This window comes from Gracilinanus agilis, chromosome 4, assembly GCF_016433145.1.
Source record: "Gracilinanus agilis isolate LMUSP501 chromosome 4, AgileGrace, whole genome shotgun sequence".
NCBI lineage: Eukaryota > Metazoa > Chordata > Mammalia > Didelphimorphia > Didelphidae > Gracilinanus > Gracilinanus agilis.
In genome coordinates, this window is record NC_058133.1 from 151,176,154 (window position 1) to 151,198,028 (window position 21,875).

Genomic DNA, 21,875 nt, shown 5'->3' on the forward strand with positions numbered 1-21,875 from the left:
GGTTTGCCACTTGCCATTTCCTTCCCTAGCTCATATTATGGAAATGGCAAACCATTCCAGTATCTTTGCCAAGGCAAACATGGTGAAGTGATTTGTTTAGGGTCACACATCTAGTAAGTGTCCAAGGCCAGATTTATAACTCAGGACAATGAGTCTTCCTAACTACAGGCCTGGCACTGTAGCCACTGGGCCACTAACTGCTAGCATTTTAACTGTGCTCAAAAAGTTAGGTTCATTATAAAGAACAATAAATTCAGCCTTAACAAGTCAAATTAGTGTATTGAGGGATCTAATAAATTATGGAATCCTTTTGTCATGTAACACTAACATCATTGCTCCTTTGAGATGCAGCCCATGATTATTATATTAACTAAAATTATGACAAATTTTGTGTTTCCCAAGAAAAGATCTCTCAGATTGAGAACAAACTATAATTCCTATTATTATCTACAACCAGAGTAATGCATCAAAGATGTAACTATACAGTTTAGGATTTTAAATTATAAAGTTTGAATATTTAAAATGGATGTATCCAGCAGTGGACAGTATCAATTACTTCAAAATAGAAATAAAAGAATCAGGATTTCACCTAATTGTAGCTTTTCATTTTCACCTTAATTTTTTCATTATATAAAAGCAGTTTAACAAGTTTAAAGCTAATTTATGTGAGTTCAAGTCTGGCCTCAGATACTTCCTAGCTATGTGACCTTGGGAAAGACACTTAACTTCAATTGCCTAGCCCTTATCACTCTAGCCTTTATCACTCTTCTGCCTTAGAAGTGAATCTGAGACAGAAGATAAGAGTTTTTTAAAAACTAATTTATAGAGGGCTCTCAAAATACCATTTATATTAAAATATTTTATTTTCAAAGATGTGATATATAATGCTGAAAAGTAAATTACCCTTTTTTATGGAACTGATGACTGAATTAGAGGAATATATATTTTTAACTATTTGAAGTAATGAAACCATATTCATTAGAAATGGCCTACTAGTAGAAACTGTATTTATAACTAAATTGCTTTGATTTCCTTTGTAGACCAAAGTTTTGATATACCAGACAGAACGTTTCATTCTACAAATACAACTTGGCGTCTCTCATCTTTTGAATCCATGACTGATGTAAAAGAACTAATTCCAGAGTTTTTCTATTTACCAGAGTTCTTAGTTAACCGAGAAGGTAAAGCATTAAATAATTTCAAATTGGCATTTTGTGTTCTTATTTAAAACATTTTAAACACGTTTCACAAATATTAAAGTCTATGATTTTGTTTTAAAATCAGTTTTAGATTTTAAATATTTTGTTAAAGCTATTAACCATCACTTTTGATTCTTAAGATCCAATGGAGGTTTATACTTAATGAAAGTGGTATTTAAATCATGTATGATCTTCAATTCAGCTTTATGATTGATAGTAGAGAAATTACTTTAACCAGATATATTAGATAAATCAATAGAGATTCTGAAATATATACTCTGAGGTTTTTAAAAATAAAATAATTTAAGAAAAATAAACTTTCTCTTAATATGGGCCAGTTAGGATTAATTAACCTTTTAATCTGTATTGCCATGGATTTTGATAGTGTAGATGTGGGTGTCTGGGCATATTAACCACTCTAGACCTCAATAGTTAAATAAGGTAAGAGAGCAGAAGTTTTTTATCTTTAAAAAAAAAAACAGTGAACTGAGAGCCAGGCCTACAGACAGGAGGTCCTGGGTTTAAATCTGGCCTCATATACTTACTAGCTGTGTGATCCTGACTAAGTCACTTAACCCCCATTATTTAGCCCTTACCACTTTCATGCCTTGTGACCAATACACAGTGTTGATTCTAAGATGTAAGGTAAGGGTTTAAAAAAATAAGGTAAATAATGCTATGACATAATTTATTGGAAAGGAAATACTATATAATTTGACTTATTTCATCAGGGTCTAATAGGTATTAAGAAGAAATTATGTAGAGAATGAGGAACATATTTAGGAGTTATTATTTTAATCTAAATGTAATTATTAATTTTCATATTGTTTATATGGATTTAAATTTTTTATTAAGTTTTAGAATTTTAAAAATCACTTCTGTTGGCCAGATGACATTTCCTTCATTTTTGCTAACTTTAAAAAATCTTATGTGATTTTTGCATCATTATAGATAAAGTAGAAAAATAAATGTTTTTTTAAAAATCCAAGGAGAAAGCTTAACTTCTCATTCTATAAGCTAGAAAACTTCTCTTGCTTACATAGAATCAGCACAGATTTATTAAGTACCTACAATGTGCCAGGCATAATGATCCTGGAGATACAAAGACAAAAATGGCTGTCTCAGGCCATAATGTCCCTACATTGTCTGAGGAGAGATATCATAGAGAATTCTCTCATACAAGATAGGTAGGAAGAGAAAAAAATCAACAAGTTAGTCAACAAGCATCCATTAAACATTTCCAAGTTTGTGCTAAGTGCCTGTGATAGAAAGAAGAGCATGAATAGTGCTTGCCTTCGAGTAGCCTCACATTGTAATCTGGGGGATAATGTATAAATAACAATGTACCTGCAATAAATGTACAGAGCAGGTGGAGGGTCATCACAGAGGGAAGGAACTAGCAGTTGAACAGGAAGTGAGTTAGTGGAGGGACCAGTAAAAACAACCTTCATAAGTTAAGATTTGAGCTAGATTTCAAAGGAGCCACAGAAATTAAGAGATAGACATGAAGGATCACAGCATTCCAGAAATGGGACTGTAAGAAAGCACAAAGTTGGGCAATGGACTATCATATTCAAGAATCTAAAAGAGACCCATATAACTAGATCTTAAAAAAGCATGTGGAAGAGGGCCATCTAGGTAGCACAATGGATAGAGAATGAGGCCTGGAATCAGGAGGACCTGGTTTCAAATCTGATCTAAGACACCTCCTAGCTGTGTGAACCTAAGCAAGTCACTTAACCCCTATTTCCTAGCCCTTATTACTCTTCTGCCTTGGAATTGCTACTCAGAATCAATTTATATATCAAGGTTTGGGGTTTTTTAAGTGCATGGAGGAAGGGAAGACATTTTTTTAAGTCTGGAAAGATAAAACTAGATTGTAAGGGATTTGAAATGGCAGACAGAAGACTTTTTACTTGCTCCTAGAAGTAAGTGGGAGCCACTGGAATTAATGGTGTATGAAGGAGGTTATAACATCGTCAGGTCTATGCTTTAGGAAAATAGTTTGGTAGCTGAGTGGAGGACAGATTCAAGCAGGGAAAGACTGAGACAGAACAGCTACAAGGGTGAGAGGTGATAAGTGCTGGTATTAAGGTGATAGCATAGACATGACACATAAGGGAGCATATGCAAGAGATGATATAATGGTAGAAATGATAACACTTGACAACAAATTGAATATATAGGATGAGTGACAGTGAGGAGTCAAGAATAATATCTAGTTGGGGAGGGCAGCTGGGTAGCTCAGTGGATTGAGAGCCAGGCCTAGAGATGGGAGGTCCTAGGTTCAAATCTGGCCTCAGACACTTCTCAGCTGTGTGATCCTGGGCAAGTCACTTAACCCCCATTGCCTAGCCCTTGCCACTCTTCTGCCTTGGAGCCAATACACAGTATTGATTCCAAGATGGAAGATAAAGGTTTATAAAAAAATTTTTTTTCATTTAAAAAAAGAGAATAATATTTAGGTGTCCTGGGTGACAGAGAGAATAGAGATGCCTTCCACAGTAATAGGGAAGTTCAAGTTGAGAGGGTTTGGGAGTTTCAATAAGGAGTTCTATTTTGGATATGTTGAACTTGAGATGCCTATGAGACATCTGATTTGAATTCTCTAATAGGCAGTGAGTGTTGTGTGTTTGGAGCTCAGAAAAGAGATTAAACCTAGATATCTGAGAATCATCTTCATAGAGATAAGAATTGAACCCATGGGAGTTGGATGAGATAATAGTATACTTTAAAATGAGAAGAGAACATGATGAAAATCTAGTAAGAGAAACTGAGAAAGAAAAGTCAGACAAGTAGGCAGAAAACAATCTCACAAAACCCAAGAGAGATAGTGGCTAGGTGTCCGATCTACAGAAAAGTCAAGAAAAATGGAATAATAAATTAGTGACTTAGGAGAGGACAGTTTCAGTTAAAGGAGGAGGCCCATTATAGGAGAATGATAGGAAAGAAAATGGAAGCACCTAGCAAGCAAAGCTTTCTCAAAGAATTTTCCCATGTAGAGGAAGATAAATATTATATGCTAGCTAATGGATATTGTCAAGATCAAATGAAGGATTTTGAAAGATTGTGGAGTTTGAAGTGTTTGTAGACATCAGAAAAGAAACCAATAGATGGGAAAGAATAAAAATTGAAGATTATAGAGAGATTAGGCATGGTAGAGGGTGCAATGACCAGGAGAAGAAGTGAAGAGATGAGATCAAGGATGAATGTAGAGAGGTTGCCATAACAAGGAAACAAATATTGGGAGAAGATATCAGATTAATATAAAGTAAGGAGAAGAGGAGAAGAGGAAACTTCTAATTGTCTCAACTTTTTTCAGTGAAATATGAGGCAAGATTTTTAACTTGATAGGGAAGGGATTGGGGAGATGATATGGTAGTTTTAAGACAAAAAAATGTTTGGATAGCAAATCATTTAGAGAGATGTTAAAAAATAACCTTGCTACAGTGAGGGCCCAGTGGAGATTATGTAACAAAGTTGTAGTAGGTTCAGTCAGTACAGTTTGATGATTTCTCTCTGCCTCCATTCAGCTGAATACATGAGATGGATGGTGAAAATATTTTCAGCTTGGGGGTTGGTGAATTGAGAGTGGTCATTGGACAAATTGGAAAGGGGCTTAAGAGTAGAAGATAGTATAAAGTTGAACTGGTTTACCAAAGAGTTGAGAAAGAGAAAAGAGAGTGATCAATATAAAGTTGTTAGCCTGCAGAAAATCAGAGGGAAGGAAGAAATAAAAGTCATGATGAGGATAAATAACAGTTGTAGGGGTTATATGATAGAGAGGAAGATAGAATGATAAAATTTTATGAAAAGATAAAGGAATTTTAGAACTCATGAATATGGCGGTGGAACACTTAGGGATATGACAAGATCAAGGGTATGACCATCTCCATGGATAGTTGAGGTGGAATAGAAAAGTAGGTCATACAAACTGATTAGATTGAGGAACTAAGAAATTAAGTTAACTGAGGAAATATTGATATATATGTTGGATTCCCCTAGTAGTAGACTCAAGAGCATATGTAAAGGGAAAATTGAGAGCCAGTCAATCAACTCAATGAAAAAGGAGAGAAGGGTGCCAGCCCTGGAGACAAGAGGTCCTAGGTTCAAATCTGGCTTCAGACACTTCTAGATGTGTGACCCTGGGCAAGTCACTTAGCCTCTTTTGTCTAGCTGTTACTGCTCTTCTGCCTTAGAATCAGTACTTAGTTTTGAAAAAGAAAAGAAAAAGGAAAGAAAGTGTTCTGGAAGTTGGTAACTCATACTCACCAGGATCTGGATTGGTGATGAATTTGTATTGAATGACACAGAGAAGGAAAGGTTACTAAATGATGGTAATAATGGGAGGGTATAGAAGTGGCATTGGGAGGAACAAGGAATATTGACTCCCTGACCATGACTTTTGATTTTTGAGGGGTGGAAGAGGAGACATGAATAAAAAGTGCAGCTTGTTCAGGAAAGGATGGCCAAGGATAATTGCAATGTTGTCAAGAGAGAGCTGGGTCTTAGGGAATGCCAGAAAATGGAAGGAGAAAGGGAAAAATGTAAGCTGAAGAGAAGTTTGTTGGTTGTAGAGCAGGCATTTCAGAGAGCACAGTGGAAGAATAAAGATCTGAAGCTGGACATCAGGGGTAGGTTTGAAGGGAATAGGAGTAAGAGTCTGAACAGGTGGAGCTAGGGAACAAGTTTTGTACGTAGCCAGCCTGGGGTTCAGAATCACTGGAACGAGGTGAGTTTTAGGGGATAACCATTGAGGAATGACCTCAGGGCATCATTGGCTGGACAGAGATCCATTGAGGAAGGCATGTGATTAGACTGTTGAAGGTCCTCCTTTAAGGGCCATCCTTAGGGCAGGTGGTGATGTGTCCTGGGCAGCCCCCCTCACAGCAGGCAGGAACAGGAAGAAGTGTACATATGATGGGTTGGAGATAGGAGATGAGAGTATGAAGCCAGCAAGCTAAAGAAATGGCTAGAGTCAAGAATTGGAATCCTGGAAGCTGGTGGCCTGGGTCTGATCCCTGAGATGGCAGCAGAAGCACTGAAGAAGGCCCTGCAGGCAAAACTAGAAGGTAGTTAGTAGCTCTGGCAAATATTTTTTACCTGCAAATTCAGAAATTTTATTACTTTTTTTAGAAAGATTTTGAATGTTTCTTTGAGCCTATAATATCTGATATCAAGAAAGTAACTTTAGAATATTTTAAATGATAACATTAATAAACTCAGATACATCAGAGTTCAAAGAGGATTCAGTGTATGTTTCATAACTGAATAACTGACCCAGAACTTTATGCATTTGGAAATTTGACTGGTGCAATTGGTGCAATATCACTTTGCTTTTGTTTCTCTGGTGTTATTACAGAGTAGTAAAAGGATATGGCTATAAGATCTCCTAACACATTGTGACACCATTTGATCATATAATAGTGTAGAAAAGTAGTTGGATGATCAGTAGGGTTACTTAATATTTCTCATTCACAAATAACTTCATTTTCTATTTGCTTGATTAGGTAGTAGACGAAAAACTTAATAGTATATTTTCAGATTCTTGGCATTGAGAATTGGGTTTAATAGTAAGTGTCTTCCTATAAATGAATGTCATTAGTATAAAATAACTTATCTTCTTTTTTAGGTTTTGATTTTGGTGTCCGCCAGAATGGTGAACGAGTTAATCATGTCAACCTTCCCCCATGGGCTCGTAATGACCCTCGTCTTTTTATCCTCATACATCGACAGGCTCTGGAGTCTGACCATGTGTCCCAGAACATCTGTCAATGGATTGATTTAGTATTTGGGTTTAAGCAAAAGGGCAAGTCTTCTGTTCAAGCCATCAATGTATTCCATCCAGCTGTAAGTGTCTTTTATTTCTATTAAAAACTGATTCTTTTAAAAAATTTTTTTTAGTTATCAGGTATATTTCTTTTAAATATTTAACTTATCCCCCAAAAAAGAGAAATTAAGGAAGACATTATGGTTCACTTATATTCTGATCAGGAATTCATCAGGCTTTATATTTTCAGATGTCTGAGGCAAAGAATAATAGTATAAGTATCACTCATTTTTTTGTGTATCTCCAAGTAAGTCATTCTGTACATACACCTTACCCAAAATAAAAGAAACAAGTTTATCATGGTTTTCATAGAAAACCTGGCCAAAAATTAAGACATTTATAACTTGAACTTTTAAAATTTGCTTTCATTATTGTTTTAGTGATAGAATCCTATAGAGAAAAATAGATCTAAAATATAATTTTATATGCTAAAAATAAATAAATTAAATTTAAATAAAAAAATAGAGATAAAACAAAGGTGTGTACTTTCACTGCTGTTATTTGATGTAGTTCTAGAAATACTAGGTATCACAAATAAGACATGATATATAAATTAAATGAACAGCATAGATAAAGAAGAAACAAAATTATTGTTTTTTGTTGATGGTATGATTGTTTACTTCCAATAAAAATCATGAGCTTTTAAAGTTACTAACAAAGTCCAGAAAGAAGAAAAAATAAATTACATTCAAAGTTACTACAGAACATATAAAGTCTGTGGAATTCCACCTACCAACACATAAATATTCAGAAATACATGACTACATCTACTTTACTTCTACAGAAATAAAGGAAGAAATGAAATTTTAAATTATTTTAATCATTCTTAGTTGGACTATGATAACAAAAACGATAATACTACCTAAATTAACTAATAGATTTGATGTCATAATCATCAAACTACCGTAGAGTTATTTTATAAAACTAAACAAAATAATAAAAATTCACGTGAAGAAACAAGAGGTCAGAAATCTCAATGGAAATAACGAAAAAGGTGGGAAAAGAAGGAATTTAGCAGCATCAGATCTCAAATTATCTTCTAAATCAGTCATCACACAAACTATTTGGTATTGGTTAAAAGAGGATCAATGGAAGAAAAAAGGTAAAAAATGCCTATAGAGGTATAAAGGTAGAGAAAAAAAAAGAACATCAAAGAATATTTCTCTAAACAATAGAAGACGAGTACAGAAGGAAGTTTAGCTTGGAGCACAAAGAAAGCAGAAGTCAAAAATCATCATAAAGCATAATCTCTGCATTCAGTGCTTTTCCATAAGCTTTGAAGTTATTCATAAAACAGTTTACATGAAAAGTTCTTGCAATTTTGAGATGCACATCAAATTCCAATTTCACTGGGCATGTCACTGACTATTGAATGGCAGTCTCAACCAATACAAAATATACAATTGCTTCAGATATTCATCAAAAGTCAGTTATCTGAAAGAGTCATGCAAAATGCTTTTCCTAGTAGAATTTACCTGTTACTGGTATTATACTGCACTCATTTGTCAAATCTTCATGTAGAACAACAAGACATACTGAACTTTGCTTAGACCTTACTTGAATTTCAGAACATGGTTAAGCCAAGTAAATGGAAAAAAGGTAGAACTTAATTATAAACTTTTATGTCTTAATTTAAAAATGGATATTTGAAAGTCATTTAATTTTCAAACTGCTTAAAAATTTTATTTAGAATCTAGTGAAATTTGTATGTGAGACTTTTATATATGTATACAAATCACATATACTGAACTGTGCTACTAGGAGGAATATGCTCAAATTGAATTTATATTTATAGTATATTTAGTCTCATGTTTTATCTTGAAACATGTAAACTGAACATAATGTATTGTAATACTAATAAATAAAATTTAATAGTGAGATACATTAAAGAATTCACATTTTTCATTATAATTATGCCAGAACTACTTGATAATGGTCATTTAATGCCCCATTGGTTTCCTACCTGTATTTCACTTAACTGTACTATATCCCTTTAATGCCTGTACTGCAAACAAAATTATGAGATGTTTCCCAGGCTTTTAATACTGGTGCACAAAATGACACTCTTTTATATAGATCTCTAATTATGTTTTTAAAAATACTTTAATCCCAACATCACACATAACATCCATCCACCAGGATTATCATTTCTGATTTTTGTCCAGCTAACCAATGATCAATGAAATGTTTAAAAGTACTTTAATTTTGGATCATAAATAGTTAAAGATTAAACTGCCACCTAAAAAATGAAACTAAGTTGAAAATTTAATGTGAATATTTTTCAGTTTGGTTTTGTTTCATGTTCTACTTGTCTCTTCTTTTACTCTTCAGACATATTTTGGAATGGATGTGTCAGCAGTTGAGGATCCAGTTCAGAGAAGAGCACTAGAAACTATGATAAAAACCTATGGTCAGACCCCACGCCAGTTATTCCACACAGCACATACAAGCAGGTCCGGATCCAAACTTAGCATTGAAGGAGAACTCCCTACCGCTGTGGGGTTGTTTGTACAGCTTGCTTTCAGAGAAACTCGGGAACCTGTCAAGGAAGTTGTCTACCCAGTATGCTTTTTTTTATTTTAATGTAGAAATCTCTAATTCATTTTACTAGTGATAAGTTAGTATTGAACAACTAAAGTCTGTCTGTATTGTCATCAAATAGTTCTGCTACTTTAGAATATAGAGTTGTAGCAGACAAAATGCTAGGCGTTGCAAAAAATTGTTGAAGAATTCTACCAAAAAAAATTATAAATGATAAGGAATAATTCTATTTCAACTATATTTTTCCAAATGTAATAAAATGTAACATGCCCAGTTTTTAAGAATTCTTTTAGTACTATATGTAAATATATAAATATGTAATACTTTACACCTAAAGAACTTGGTTATAAAATATCTGGGTCTTAAACATCTATATAGTTCCTGAAAACAGTTTTAGTGATCTTAAGTCACTAGAATCTTGTTTAGACCTATACTGACCACCCCCTCCAAATAACGCAAAAGTATATGTGTCCGTTCCCCAAAATTCAAGGGAGCTTCAGATAGAGTCTACTTTAATCATTCTTATTTATAATTCATTTTGAAAATAATTTAAGCAAGTTTCACTGAAAATTGCCACGAATATTTCTTTTGGAAGGAGCTTAAAAATGCTCAGTGCCTCATGATTTTTATTAAGTTGATGTATATAGTGTCTTCCCTGAAGATCTGGAGGTGCTATATATATACTCTGAAAATTAGGGGTAACGCTGAGGGAAAAAAGAACAGAAAGGGTACACCCAGAGAAGAACCACCAATCTTAGGATTCTTAGCATCATATTCTTTTTCTTGGGGTCTAAGGAATTTTTTCTTCTCTCTGTTCTGTGGTCTGTTCAGATATGTTTCTGTACTTTAATTAATGATATTCCTTTTGCCTCAAAAATCCTCCACTCTCCTCTCCACCTAGCTAGATCCTAATATTACCCATTCTTCAAGTTCCTGTTTAAATTTCATATTCTCCATGAACCCTTCCCTCATAATTTTAGCCCACATTAAACATTTTTTCCTAACCCCTACTGTATTTAATCTCCATTCTACACAACTATCAATTTACTAGATCTATTTTTCTGTACTGCAGTTTGGTACATTAGCGTGTTGCATATCATTTTACTGCATAATTATTTCATCTAACTATCCCTTTATTTTGCCTTTATATATCCTATGGTGCCTAGTGCAATACTAGGCACAAAGATAACGATCAATAAGACCTAAACTTTTCATCTTAGCTAGCCCTAAACTACTAGAAAATACAAATCATTAGTTATAAAATAATAGAAATGTGTTTCATTATGTATTACACCCAAGACATCATGTTATATACAATGCAAAGAAATTTAATATAGTCCCTTCCTTTAAGGATCTCAGTTGTGTTATATCATATTTTAGTTTTTAAAGTGATGGGAAATTTTCTTTTTTTAATATTTATTCTTCTGTTTTTCCTTTTCATGGTTTATAGAGTCCTTTATCATGGATAAAAGGCTTAAAATGGGGTGAATATGTAGGTTCCCCAAGTGCTTCTGTGCCTGTTGTCTGCTTCAGCCAGCCACATGGAGAGAGATTTGGTTCCCTTCAGGCTCTGCCTACCAAAGCCATCTGTGGTTTGTCCCAAAAGTTCTGCCTTCTGATGATATACAGCAAAGAGCAAGGTAAAAACAAACAACCTGGAAAGTTGTTCTTGGCATAATTTTTCAAGAGATCTAAATTCTTATAGCATAAACCTGCTTTTATCCTTTTTATCCAAATTTTTGGTAAACTGTTCAACTTTATAGTTATTTAATGTGGAGTAGGAATTAATAGAAAACATCAACTATCATTTGGAAATGTAATATAGAAAATGTAAATGCTAGTCCAATCTTTGTTTCATTTTTTTTATCATCAGTAGTATTTTTCCCTGTTCATGTTGCTGTTTCATTTAGTCATACAATCTGATTCTTAATAGTTACATTTACCAGAATGAAGATCTTGTCATTTTATTGGAAACAATATTTTTAGCTGACCGTCCTTACTCCTGTATTAATGCACACAATAGATCTAATATCTTTAGATTAAATCAAAGAGGAGTCATTAATGAAAAAAAAAGATCCTAAGGAATAAAAAGAGGTTTTTTCACTTTATATTTGTCTCTCACTCTTAAAAACAATTTGACTGTGCTAAAAAACATGACTTGTGAATTCCCGTACTCATAATTCACTGAAAGTGGTAGCATTTTAAGTATTCTCCATGCTTTCTACATGCAAATTAGATAATGGAAAAATAAATATATTTAATATTTAAGTGAAATATTTTCCACTAAGCAATTTCACACATGCAAAACTATTCCTTACCCACTTGAAGACTTTGAGAAACGAAAATGAATTATCAAGAGGTGATGGGACCTGAAATTCTCTAGTAAACCCTAGGAATGACATATCTACACATAATGACTTATATACATATGCAAAACATGGACAAGCAGTTTCAAGAAATTACTGCCAGCCTTACTTAACCTTCTGTGATTTTGTCAACATTCTCACGTAATGATATGGCCAATAGGAATATCATCAGTAGTTAAAAGAAAATATAAATGCTAGTTCAATCTGTTTCATTTTTTATTCGTAGTATCTTTTCCTGTTTTGTGTTGATGTTTCATTTAGTCATATCTTGATTCTTAAACCAATAATGTAGGTCCTACTCCTAAACCAAATCTGTGCCTAAATATTTGGCCGTTAATTATAGGGAGTTAATCATAAAGTAATACAACTTTTAATGAAAAGGTAAAAGAAGTTGACCCTTTTGAAAATACTATACTTCTTATTTACTGAAATTGGAAGCTGAAAATATTTTCCAAATATATTTGTTAGGTCTCATGCTTTGTAGTTCCATTAATAATCAGTCTTTGAATTACACTCAACAATGTATCATATTTATTGATTGTGCTTCTTCACTTTTCCCTAATTCACCATTCAAAGAGGTTTTTAGAACTAATTCTGTGTTCAGCTTGTTGCATTAAATTACATTTATCATAAAGTTATAGATTACCCTGATGAAATTTTCACCAAAAAGAAAAAACCAATGTTTTTAAATTTTCATCCCCAAACCCATATGAAAGGATAGTGATTGGGGTTTGTTTGGTTCTTTTTGTTAGCAATTATGAACTGAAAAGTATTATTGTAGATTTCTGTGGTAAAAGAAAAATAGATCTTTGTAGTTGAGGGCATTAAGTTATCCCTTCCCAAAGTAGATATTTCTTTTATTCTTATAGCATTGATTTTTGTCCTTATTATGTTTTTCCTCAGCTGTACCTGCTATTCAGGAAGGCATCTGTGGAGAGTTTTTTAAGTACATTATCTGTTTCACATTAAAGACAAATATAACTGAATACCCAAAGACTAGTAGAGTTATTGTAAAAATCATACATCAATTACTATTGCCTGTATAAAAACTTGTGTTAAAAATCATATCACTGTTTCTTGGGCAAGAAAACAAAACTCTGTACTTCTAAACCAAATTCTTGTCTAAATTCTACAGGATTTGGCATGACCCAACATAAAATACTTTAAAAAAAATCTGCTTTAATTCATTATCTTAAGCTTGTCATTATTGTGCTTGGGTAGTTTATCTTTAGCCTTTGTATATGCCAATTCTCATGGCTTCTAAATCAAATAAACAGTGATAAGTTTGTTATGTGTGTTATCTCTGTTTAAGGTGTGAGAAGCATGAACAGTACTGACATTCAGTGGTCTGCCATTTTGAGCTGGGGGTATGCAGATAACATTTTAAGATTGAAGAGCAAACAAAGCGAGCCTCCAGTGAACTTCATACAGAGTTCTCAACAGCACCAAGTAAAAACTGTTTAATGAAATATATTTTAATTTTTTCATTTAATGCTTTTAAAATAACTCATTAGAAGCAGTGATTACTAATTTTATTTTATTTCTAAAAACCGATATACCTCTTTAACTAAGTTGGCTATGTCATTCCCTTTGTCTTCATTCTCACTATATACCTTATATCTATTTTCTGCCAACTTTTCATGAATTATCATAATTGTTATGCTTTTATTCAATGTCAGTAGTGCCACAAGTTCTTAACCAGATAATTAGTCTCTTATCAATAAATGCTTGTGATAGTGACAATATTATTTGTCAATAAACTATAGTTCAGTATGTAATACTTTGTTTTTCTCAAATGTCTTAGATTAATTTATGCATTAATCTCCACTTATAAATAAAGCATAAATCTGGGAGGGGGGTTTTATGATGTTTATTATGGTCATCTCCTATCCCATTTTCTGAGTTTTAGGATATGCAAAATGCAAAACTTCCTATCTCCTCATGAGTATTAAATGTGTCCTTATTCATTTTAGGACTTTGAAAATAAATTAAGTTCTTAAAAAATCTTTATTATATCCTAAATTCTTTCTGAGCTTACCATCTTCATCTCTGTCATGTACCAACATGAGAAAAAAACAAATATTTAATTCCTAATGTTCTTCCCTTCAAAAACAAGAATACAGTTAAATAAATACCTTTCTTTCCCTTGGAATTTGCCTCATTCTATTTTCCTGTAGTAATAAATCTTTTGATGATACATATAAAATAGTTACACTCCTCCTATTGCTGGTTTCATTGCTGGCTCTTCAAAGACATCAAAACGACTTTTTTAAAAATTTCCATAGTTAAGAGAAAAAGAAATTTTAGCACTTCTCCCTTAAAGCTATTCTAACTTTCATTCTACTGTGGTACCACTTATTAATTCCTTGGAACTATTATTTGTAGTAACTTGGAGATACTCTGTCAAAAAGGATGCATTTTTGACACACTTTTCAACTATTACAACTATGTGGCAGTGTTGTTAAGAATTCAGATCCATTTATTACAAGATTCAATTCCCTCAGTTTCTATAGGATAATTTAACCACATGCCCACTGGATTATAACTACTTTGTTTAAAAGATTTACTACATGTATACAAAAAATGTAGAGGAATGTCCGGAAACATTTAATAAGTACTTATTATATGCTAGGCCCTGGGCTATGTATTGAGATACAAAGAAAGGCAAGAATACATCTCTGCCCTCAAGGAGCTCACATTCTTATAGGGGAGATGTAGCTAAAAAACTATGCTTTAAAAATAAAAACAAACAAATAAATAAATAAAAGGGGAGGTAATTTCAGAGAAGTACATTAAGAAAGAGAGTGAAAGAATGGAGAAAGGAACCAGAAAAGGCCTCTTTGTGAAAATCTTCTGATCTAACTGGCACCAACTTGTTTTCCAACTAAAATGGTTTACTTCTTATTATATGAGCATATATTTGCTATCAATTAACATCACTTTACTAATTTCATGTATTTGAAAGACACACATGGGTAAAAACACAGTTGAGAGAAAAAAATAACTTAACTATGGGAAATTATATTTTTAAAATAATATTTTTCTTATTTATTCTTTTTCAAGGTAACTAGTTGTGCTTGGGTACCAGACAGTTGCCAGCTGTTTACTGGAAGCAAATGTGGTGTCATCACAGTCTACATGAATAAATTCACAAGCAGTACGGTATGTGTTTGTTTATTAAGCCAAATTAATTGGACTTTACTTTATTAGCAATAAGAAGTGAAATATTTTGTTCATTGTGGCTTATTTGATATATAACTCTGAGAAGGAAGATATAAGTGTTTAGTATGAAAAGTTCTCAAACTAGCTCCTTTAAAATGTAAAGAAAACAACTCTTTGGATTTAAGTTGTGAGATTATTACCATATGTAAAGGGAAGTATAAAAAGCTGCTTTTAATAGAGAAACATCCTTTGAATTAGGTCTTATTTTATGTCTTAATTGCATGAAGGAATGATTAGATAAATGAATGAAAAACATTTTTTAAGCATTTAATTGAGTTCTAAAAACTAATGATGATATACCTTCCTGACACTGGTAATGTCATACCCTTTGTCTCTTTTCCTACTTTATCCCCTTAATCTATTTTCTACCAACTTTTCATGAATTATCATAATTGTTATACTTTTATTCAGTGTCTATAGTACCACAGATTCTTAACCAAATAATTTCTCCCTTCTCAATGATTGCTTTATGATGATGACAAATACTATTGTCAGTAACTAGAGTTCAATATTGAATGCTTTATTTTTCCCTGGTGACCCACATCAGTTCATGTAGATGGTCTACATCAAGCACTGTGCTAAGTGTGAGGATACAAATATAAATAGAGAAGTAGTTCCTGGACTAAATGAACTTATATTTTAATAGGAAAGACAACACATAATGAGGAAGGTGGCCAAGACCAGTTTACTTGCCCTTTGTGGAAACAATGGAAGTGTTGATTTAATTGCAATTTTCAGAGAAACAGAAAATGGAGGGAGGCTATGTTCAGTAACAGAGCAGAAAATAGCCAGGAATAAGCTGAAATTTTTCATGGTCCCAGGGAGGGCCAGAAACCAGTGGCTTGGATTCTTCAAAGCATGGCCTATGTGATGATCTGGTTTGGAAGGTATAGTTACAGCAAGGTAGAAATGGCCTGAATGAAGATCCCTTCCCTCCTGTCCCTATATAGGTACATGTGCAAACATATGTTTATATTCCACTAACTTTAGACCCTATTAGAGTTTTCAGTTCAGTTCAACAGGTGTTAAGTCCCTGGCCCATGCTATGTGCTAGCAGTACATGTTTGTGTGTGTATGTGGAGTTTTCACAAAAAATGAAACAGTTCCTACTTTCACAGAATATCCGCTTTGCTGGTCAGGGAGAGGATAGATGGACACAGTTAAGTATACTATGAGGAGGCAGTTTGAGGAAGGAGAGGGTAGCACTGGCTAGAAGATTGCCCCAGAGGAATTAAAGATTAAGAAAGGTGAAGATGGGGCTCTATGGGTAGGCGGAGATAGGGTGATAAATAAAAAGAGTAATAAAATAAAATAAGAGTAATGAAATAAAAATAGAAAAGTAGGGAGGATTTGGAGTGTAGAGGGCCTTGAATGCCAATTTAAGAAAAGCATATTGTATACTGGAAGCAAAGAGAACAACTGAGGATTTTTTTCAGGATGAGGGTGTCATGGTTAGATCTGTGCTTTGGGAAGATTGTTTTGACGTCTCTGTGGAGGATTAGATTGACGAGTGGGGAAATGAAAAGCAAAGAGGTCATTGGTTATGTGAGGATAGAGGGCTGGAAAGAATCTAGGATGTCTTTGAGGTTACTTTATCCCCCAAACTCTTCTCTTCCTCACTTCCCTCTTATTGTCAAGGGTATCACTATCCCCCCAGTCACCCAGGCTCACAACATAGGTGTTATCCTAACTCCTCTCTCTCTCTCTCATCCTCTCATACAAGCTGTTGCCAAGTCCTGTCAATTCTGTCTCCTTCCTATATGTACCCCATATGTGCTCCATTCATCTCGTTCTCAGAGATGAAGCTGTTTAGCCACACATAACATAAAATAACTTTGAACATAGCTTCTAGTTATGCCATAACCAAACCACTGCTTTCCCAGACAGATACTTGTAGCCACTATAAAGCAAAATTCCTACATCCAATGGAAGATTGAGCTAAATAGTTATCTCTAAGTTTCTTCCCAAAACATTGAGTCTACAACAGTGAATAAAAGGAAACTTTTTTAGTGGAGTCAGATACTAGATCTGGCAGGTAGAGGGAAGTTTCTCTGGACAGGAAGCTTTGAATTTCTCCTCTGATGTTGTCATTCCCAGCATATCAGGGTGATAGCAGTGATAGGGGAAAGAAAACATCTGGCGATATTTATATGGCATCTTTTATTGCCATAACTTTCCCATATGGTCTTTGGGAGAAGAGGCATCAGTGTCAGCTTGTATAAGCCATAGTTCATAGGGTAGCTGAGTCAGATAAGGCATCTTATTCTGGAAAAAGTACCATACTTGAAGGGAAATACTTGTTTTGAGTCCCACCTTGGACATTAGTGGTACTTGTCAAATTCCTTAATCGTGGCCTCAATTTCCTCCTCTGTAAAATGAACATAATACTTGTAGTACTTTACCTCCTCTGGCTGTTGTAAAGATTAAGAGATATACTGTATAGTGAGCAGTTGATAAGTATTAAGGCCTTGTATGAGGTGAAGGAGCCAAAAAACTGACTCTAAAGTTGGGGAGACGAAGATTCAAGTGCTACCTCTGACATAAATCAAGTCGTGTGGCTTTGGGCAAGCTGTTTAACCTCTCTCTGCTCCAGCAAAGTCTAAGACTGTCAATTATATATTACTGATCTATTGTTAATCATTGAAGTGAATTTCCATGCTTCTAGTTCCCCATCCATGTGAAATCACAAGTCCAAACCTCTGTCTCCTCTCCATAAAAAAAACACTATAAATATCACCTGCTGTTATTTTTATTGGGAGATGCCACCTGTCACAGTGATGGCAGGTCAACAGAGATGATAACTACAATAAAAAACACAATCACTTTGGGAACCAGATTGAGTAATATAAGTGGTTATCTCCCCAGTAATACCTGCATTTTAGGTCCCTGATCTCCCAGCTCAGCTTAGACCCTGGGATTTTGATGTGCCAATGACATCTTCGTGCCAAGATGGCCTTACTCCACCATACTTGGATCCTACGTAGAAAGAATAGCAGATGCCCAGAAGTTCACAGGAGATAAAATCCAAGACAGCAACAAAACTTGGGCTTTGGATGACTAAACATAAATAGCATAAAGTATGAATAACAAGCTAAAATTGGAGAGCATAACACAGAGAGACAAATTTTACCTTGTAGGTATCACTGAAACATATGCCTGGAATAGGCTCTTGATGAGTAAAGACTACTCAAAAGGAAAAGATACTTAAAGAAAGATGGGAGGATCATACTGCATTGTCTGTTCAGAAGATATATTTATGTAAGGAAATATAAGAACCAAAAGAAGAGAGAAAAAGTATAATAGATAGCAGATACAGAAGCAAACTATACTGGTATATGCTATATTTGTCTTGAAAGAGCAAATAGATGAGGACTTTGAAAAATAGATCACAAGCCTGGTACAGTAACATGATACAATGGTGGAAAAGAACTTTTACTCATTCAGAGATCTACTGGAGGTCTCCACCAAATAGTTGGCAGTAAATAGCAATTTCTTGATTTTATGTCAATTTAACTTTTCATAAGGTAGAAGAAGCAAATACTAGAATGGTCTACACTGCACTTGAGATAAGTGTGGTCAAAGAAATGAGAGAGAGAGATTGAGATTTGAGGAAAGTCAGGCTTTTCCAACATGGATCTTATATTGAGGAGGGGAGAGACAATTTTAAATTGGAAATTGGCTGAGTAGATAGGGGAATTTTTCAAGAATGAAATTTCTGAAAACACAAAAAGAAGCAATTTTGGTGAAAAGGAAAGGGCCAAGTTTTCCATTGTGGATGCACAGGAAATTCACTGACCAAGTAAGATGTTTAAAATTTGTGTAGAGAAAAAAAATAAGGAATCGAAAGAAAGTAGAATAAGTACAAGTGACAAAGGTTAAATGCCAGGAGTGCAAAAAAAATCAAATTGGACTATGACTGTTAAGGAAAACTAAGAAAAACAAATAGCAAGAGGGGGAAGGAGAACTATGTTGGAAAAAAAAGGAAGGACCAAAAAAGAGAGTGGATTACTGCCAGATATGGATGGGATGATGATGATGAAAATAGATAACAGAAACAAGACAAGACTACTTAACCTGTATTTTGCTTTTATTTCCTCTGCTGAAGAGAGTAATCTTGGCCCTGTAAAGAAAAGAACAAAAAAGACTACAGTGAAAGTAATAGTTAGGGAAAGAGTATAAAGAGAGAACCTGGCTACCTGTTATACTTCCCAGGTCTTGGAAAAAAACTTGCAGTAATGATTGCTGAACTTCCATTAGTGATCTTTTTTTTTTTTAAAACCCTTACCTTACATCTTAGAATCAATAGTGTGCATTGGTTCTAAGGCAGAAGAGTGGTATGGGCTAGGCAATGGGGATCAAGTGATTTGCCCAGGGTCTCACAGCTAGGAAGTGTCTGAGGCCAAATTTGAACCTAGGACCTCCCATCTCCAGGTCTGGCTCTCAATCCACTAAGCCACCTAGCTGCCCCCCTCCATTAGTGATCTTTGAAAGAATGTGTAGAATATGGGAGAAACTGTAACACTGGAGTAGGGCAAATATCTTAGTATTTAGAAAAAAATGAAGAATGGAGTCTGCAAAATGTAAGCCAAGAGATGAGTTCAATTTCTCACAAAACTGTATGCATTTCAAAGGAAAAGTCACAGTGGCAATGCAAGGTGGGGGCGGGGGGCTGGAAACACAGGTGGGGACCAATGAGCATTAAAACTCTACCTTTAAGACTAGGGACATTGGAGAAATTAGGGAAGGGGCCACCAGTTCCAGAGAGGATAGCCAGGAATACAGTGTCATCTGATTCTCTGTGATTACTTATAACTTATGAAGAATACAAAAGGAAGAGAAGTATGTTTAAAGAGAGAGACAGGCAAGAATCAGTCGATTCAGATCACCACCATCACCTCTCCTCAGACTGATGAAGGTAACCCAGAATCTTGAACTCAAAAGCCTTGGAAATAGCAGTCCTCACCTTCCTCCAGATCACCAGCCCTGCTTCCAGCTCCAGCCCTACAGCTAATAATTGAGAATAATCATTATGGTTATCTCCCTTACTGTCACCAACATGAGCCAACTATAGGTATACCCCAAAAACCCCAGGAATGGTAACATCCCACAGACTTGCAGATCTGTTTCCAACTCAGCCCATAGCAGCCATCATCCCAGGGATCTGACCTGGTCCTGCTTCTTTGGGCAATGCCACCACAGCTACTGAAAACCCAGAAAAGAAACCATCTAAGTATTTGAAACTGTCAAATGGTTCAAACCCAGATGTCAAGTTAAGATTTTATCAGTGGAAATGACATCAAAAAAATCTGCTTTGTCACATCCTAAGAACCATGGGGCCTTCTCCATCTGCCTTGCAGCCAAAACCTGTGTTTTTTCTCCCTAATAAAAGTGTTCCTGGAGATCAGGGGGCTATATTATTCTTCATTCGTATCTCCAGCCCTTACCACAACTCTTTGTACATAGTAAGCCATTAATACATGATTTTTCACTCATTCATTCATTCATTCATTATTGAATGGAAATTCCTATAGCACTGTACTGTTTTACTTATGAGAGCTTATGTGCCTAAGCATAAAATTGGTAAAAATATCATAAAGTAAAATACTAACTTACCAATCCATTATGTTTTCATCATGCTATGCATTAAAATGAAAATGGAAATCATATCTTTTATGTAAACAGTAATTCTAGAAGTCTGATGCAAAGGTTATATTATGTTTTAGTCTGGGTTAATATCCTGAGGGATTTCTTCAAAAGTCTTTTTGTTCTATTCAGCAAATGCTAAAGGTTCTACTTTTTCACCATAATTCACCTTTAGCTTGGTAAAAAATAAAATATATCTTTCTACATCTATGTTAAGAAATGCATTTTACATGGAAAAAGAAATTTCTATTTGTACTGAAATACTGAGCTTAAGTTAGTGACAAATAGCATTCTTTGGACTGAATATACAACTTATTATATATTCTCTTTTGGTAAGTATCAATTGAGTAGCCTTGATATTAATGTTCAAAATTATTGCTTAGTTTTTTCCTCATGTATCATCTTAACCATAATTGTTATTTTTTAAAATCCTAATTGCATATGATTTTTCAATAGAATATTCTATGAGATTTAAATATAAGAATTTTAATTACTCAGTAACTTCTCATGCACAAGTTTCCTCAGTGAAGTCACAGATCCAATCCATATCCCTTATTATTATACCTGAGTTAACTGTTTTCTTTTCACTTAACCATGTCTCATTTTATGATGTGTGATTTTTGAAGTAATGTGGGTTTTGAAAGTGGAAAGAGAAGTTGGTGACCATCTAATACAAACCATATATGAAAGGAATCCCCAGTATAAAAAGCCCAAAAAGTAATGAGCTATTCACTGTTTGAAGGCTCCTAAAAGCCAGAGAATCCATTCTCCTCAAAGCAGCCCATTCCCCTTTTAGACTATATTTTTCTGACCTCAAGCTTGAAACTGGCCTCTTAGCAGCTTCTGAACATGGCTCCTGGTTCCAGCCTCTAAAGCCAAACAGAACAGATCTAATCCCTCTTACATATGACAGTCCTTCAGAAACCTACTTGCTGAGTCTTCAGGCTAAACATGCCCAATTCCTTCAGCCAGTTCTCATGTGACAAAGATTCAAGGCCCTTCACCATTCCAGTTTCCCTCTGTATATTCTCCAGTTCATCAATGTCCTTCCAGAAACATGGTACCTGGAAATGA

The 21,875-nt window shown here is 34.4% G+C and overlaps 1 protein-coding gene across 1 annotated transcript in view; it reads left to right on the forward strand.

Annotated features, from left to right (window-relative positions):
* The window catches only part of LYST (lysosomal trafficking regulator), a 260,804-nt gene that overhangs the window by 224,250 nt on the left and 14,679 nt on the right, over positions 1–21,875 (forward strand). The window contains exons 43-48 of the mRNA XM_044674577.1: positions 1,041–1,181; positions 6,832–7,049; positions 9,361–9,591; positions 11,021–11,210; positions 13,249–13,385; positions 15,000–15,098. Of these exons, the coding sequence (XP_044530512.1) occupies positions 1,041–1,181; positions 6,832–7,049; positions 9,361–9,591; positions 11,021–11,210; positions 13,249–13,385; positions 15,000–15,098 (1,016 nt within the window). The remainder of the gene's footprint in view (positions 1–1,040; positions 1,182–6,831; positions 7,050–9,360; positions 9,592–11,020; positions 11,211–13,248; positions 13,386–14,999; positions 15,099–21,875) is intronic.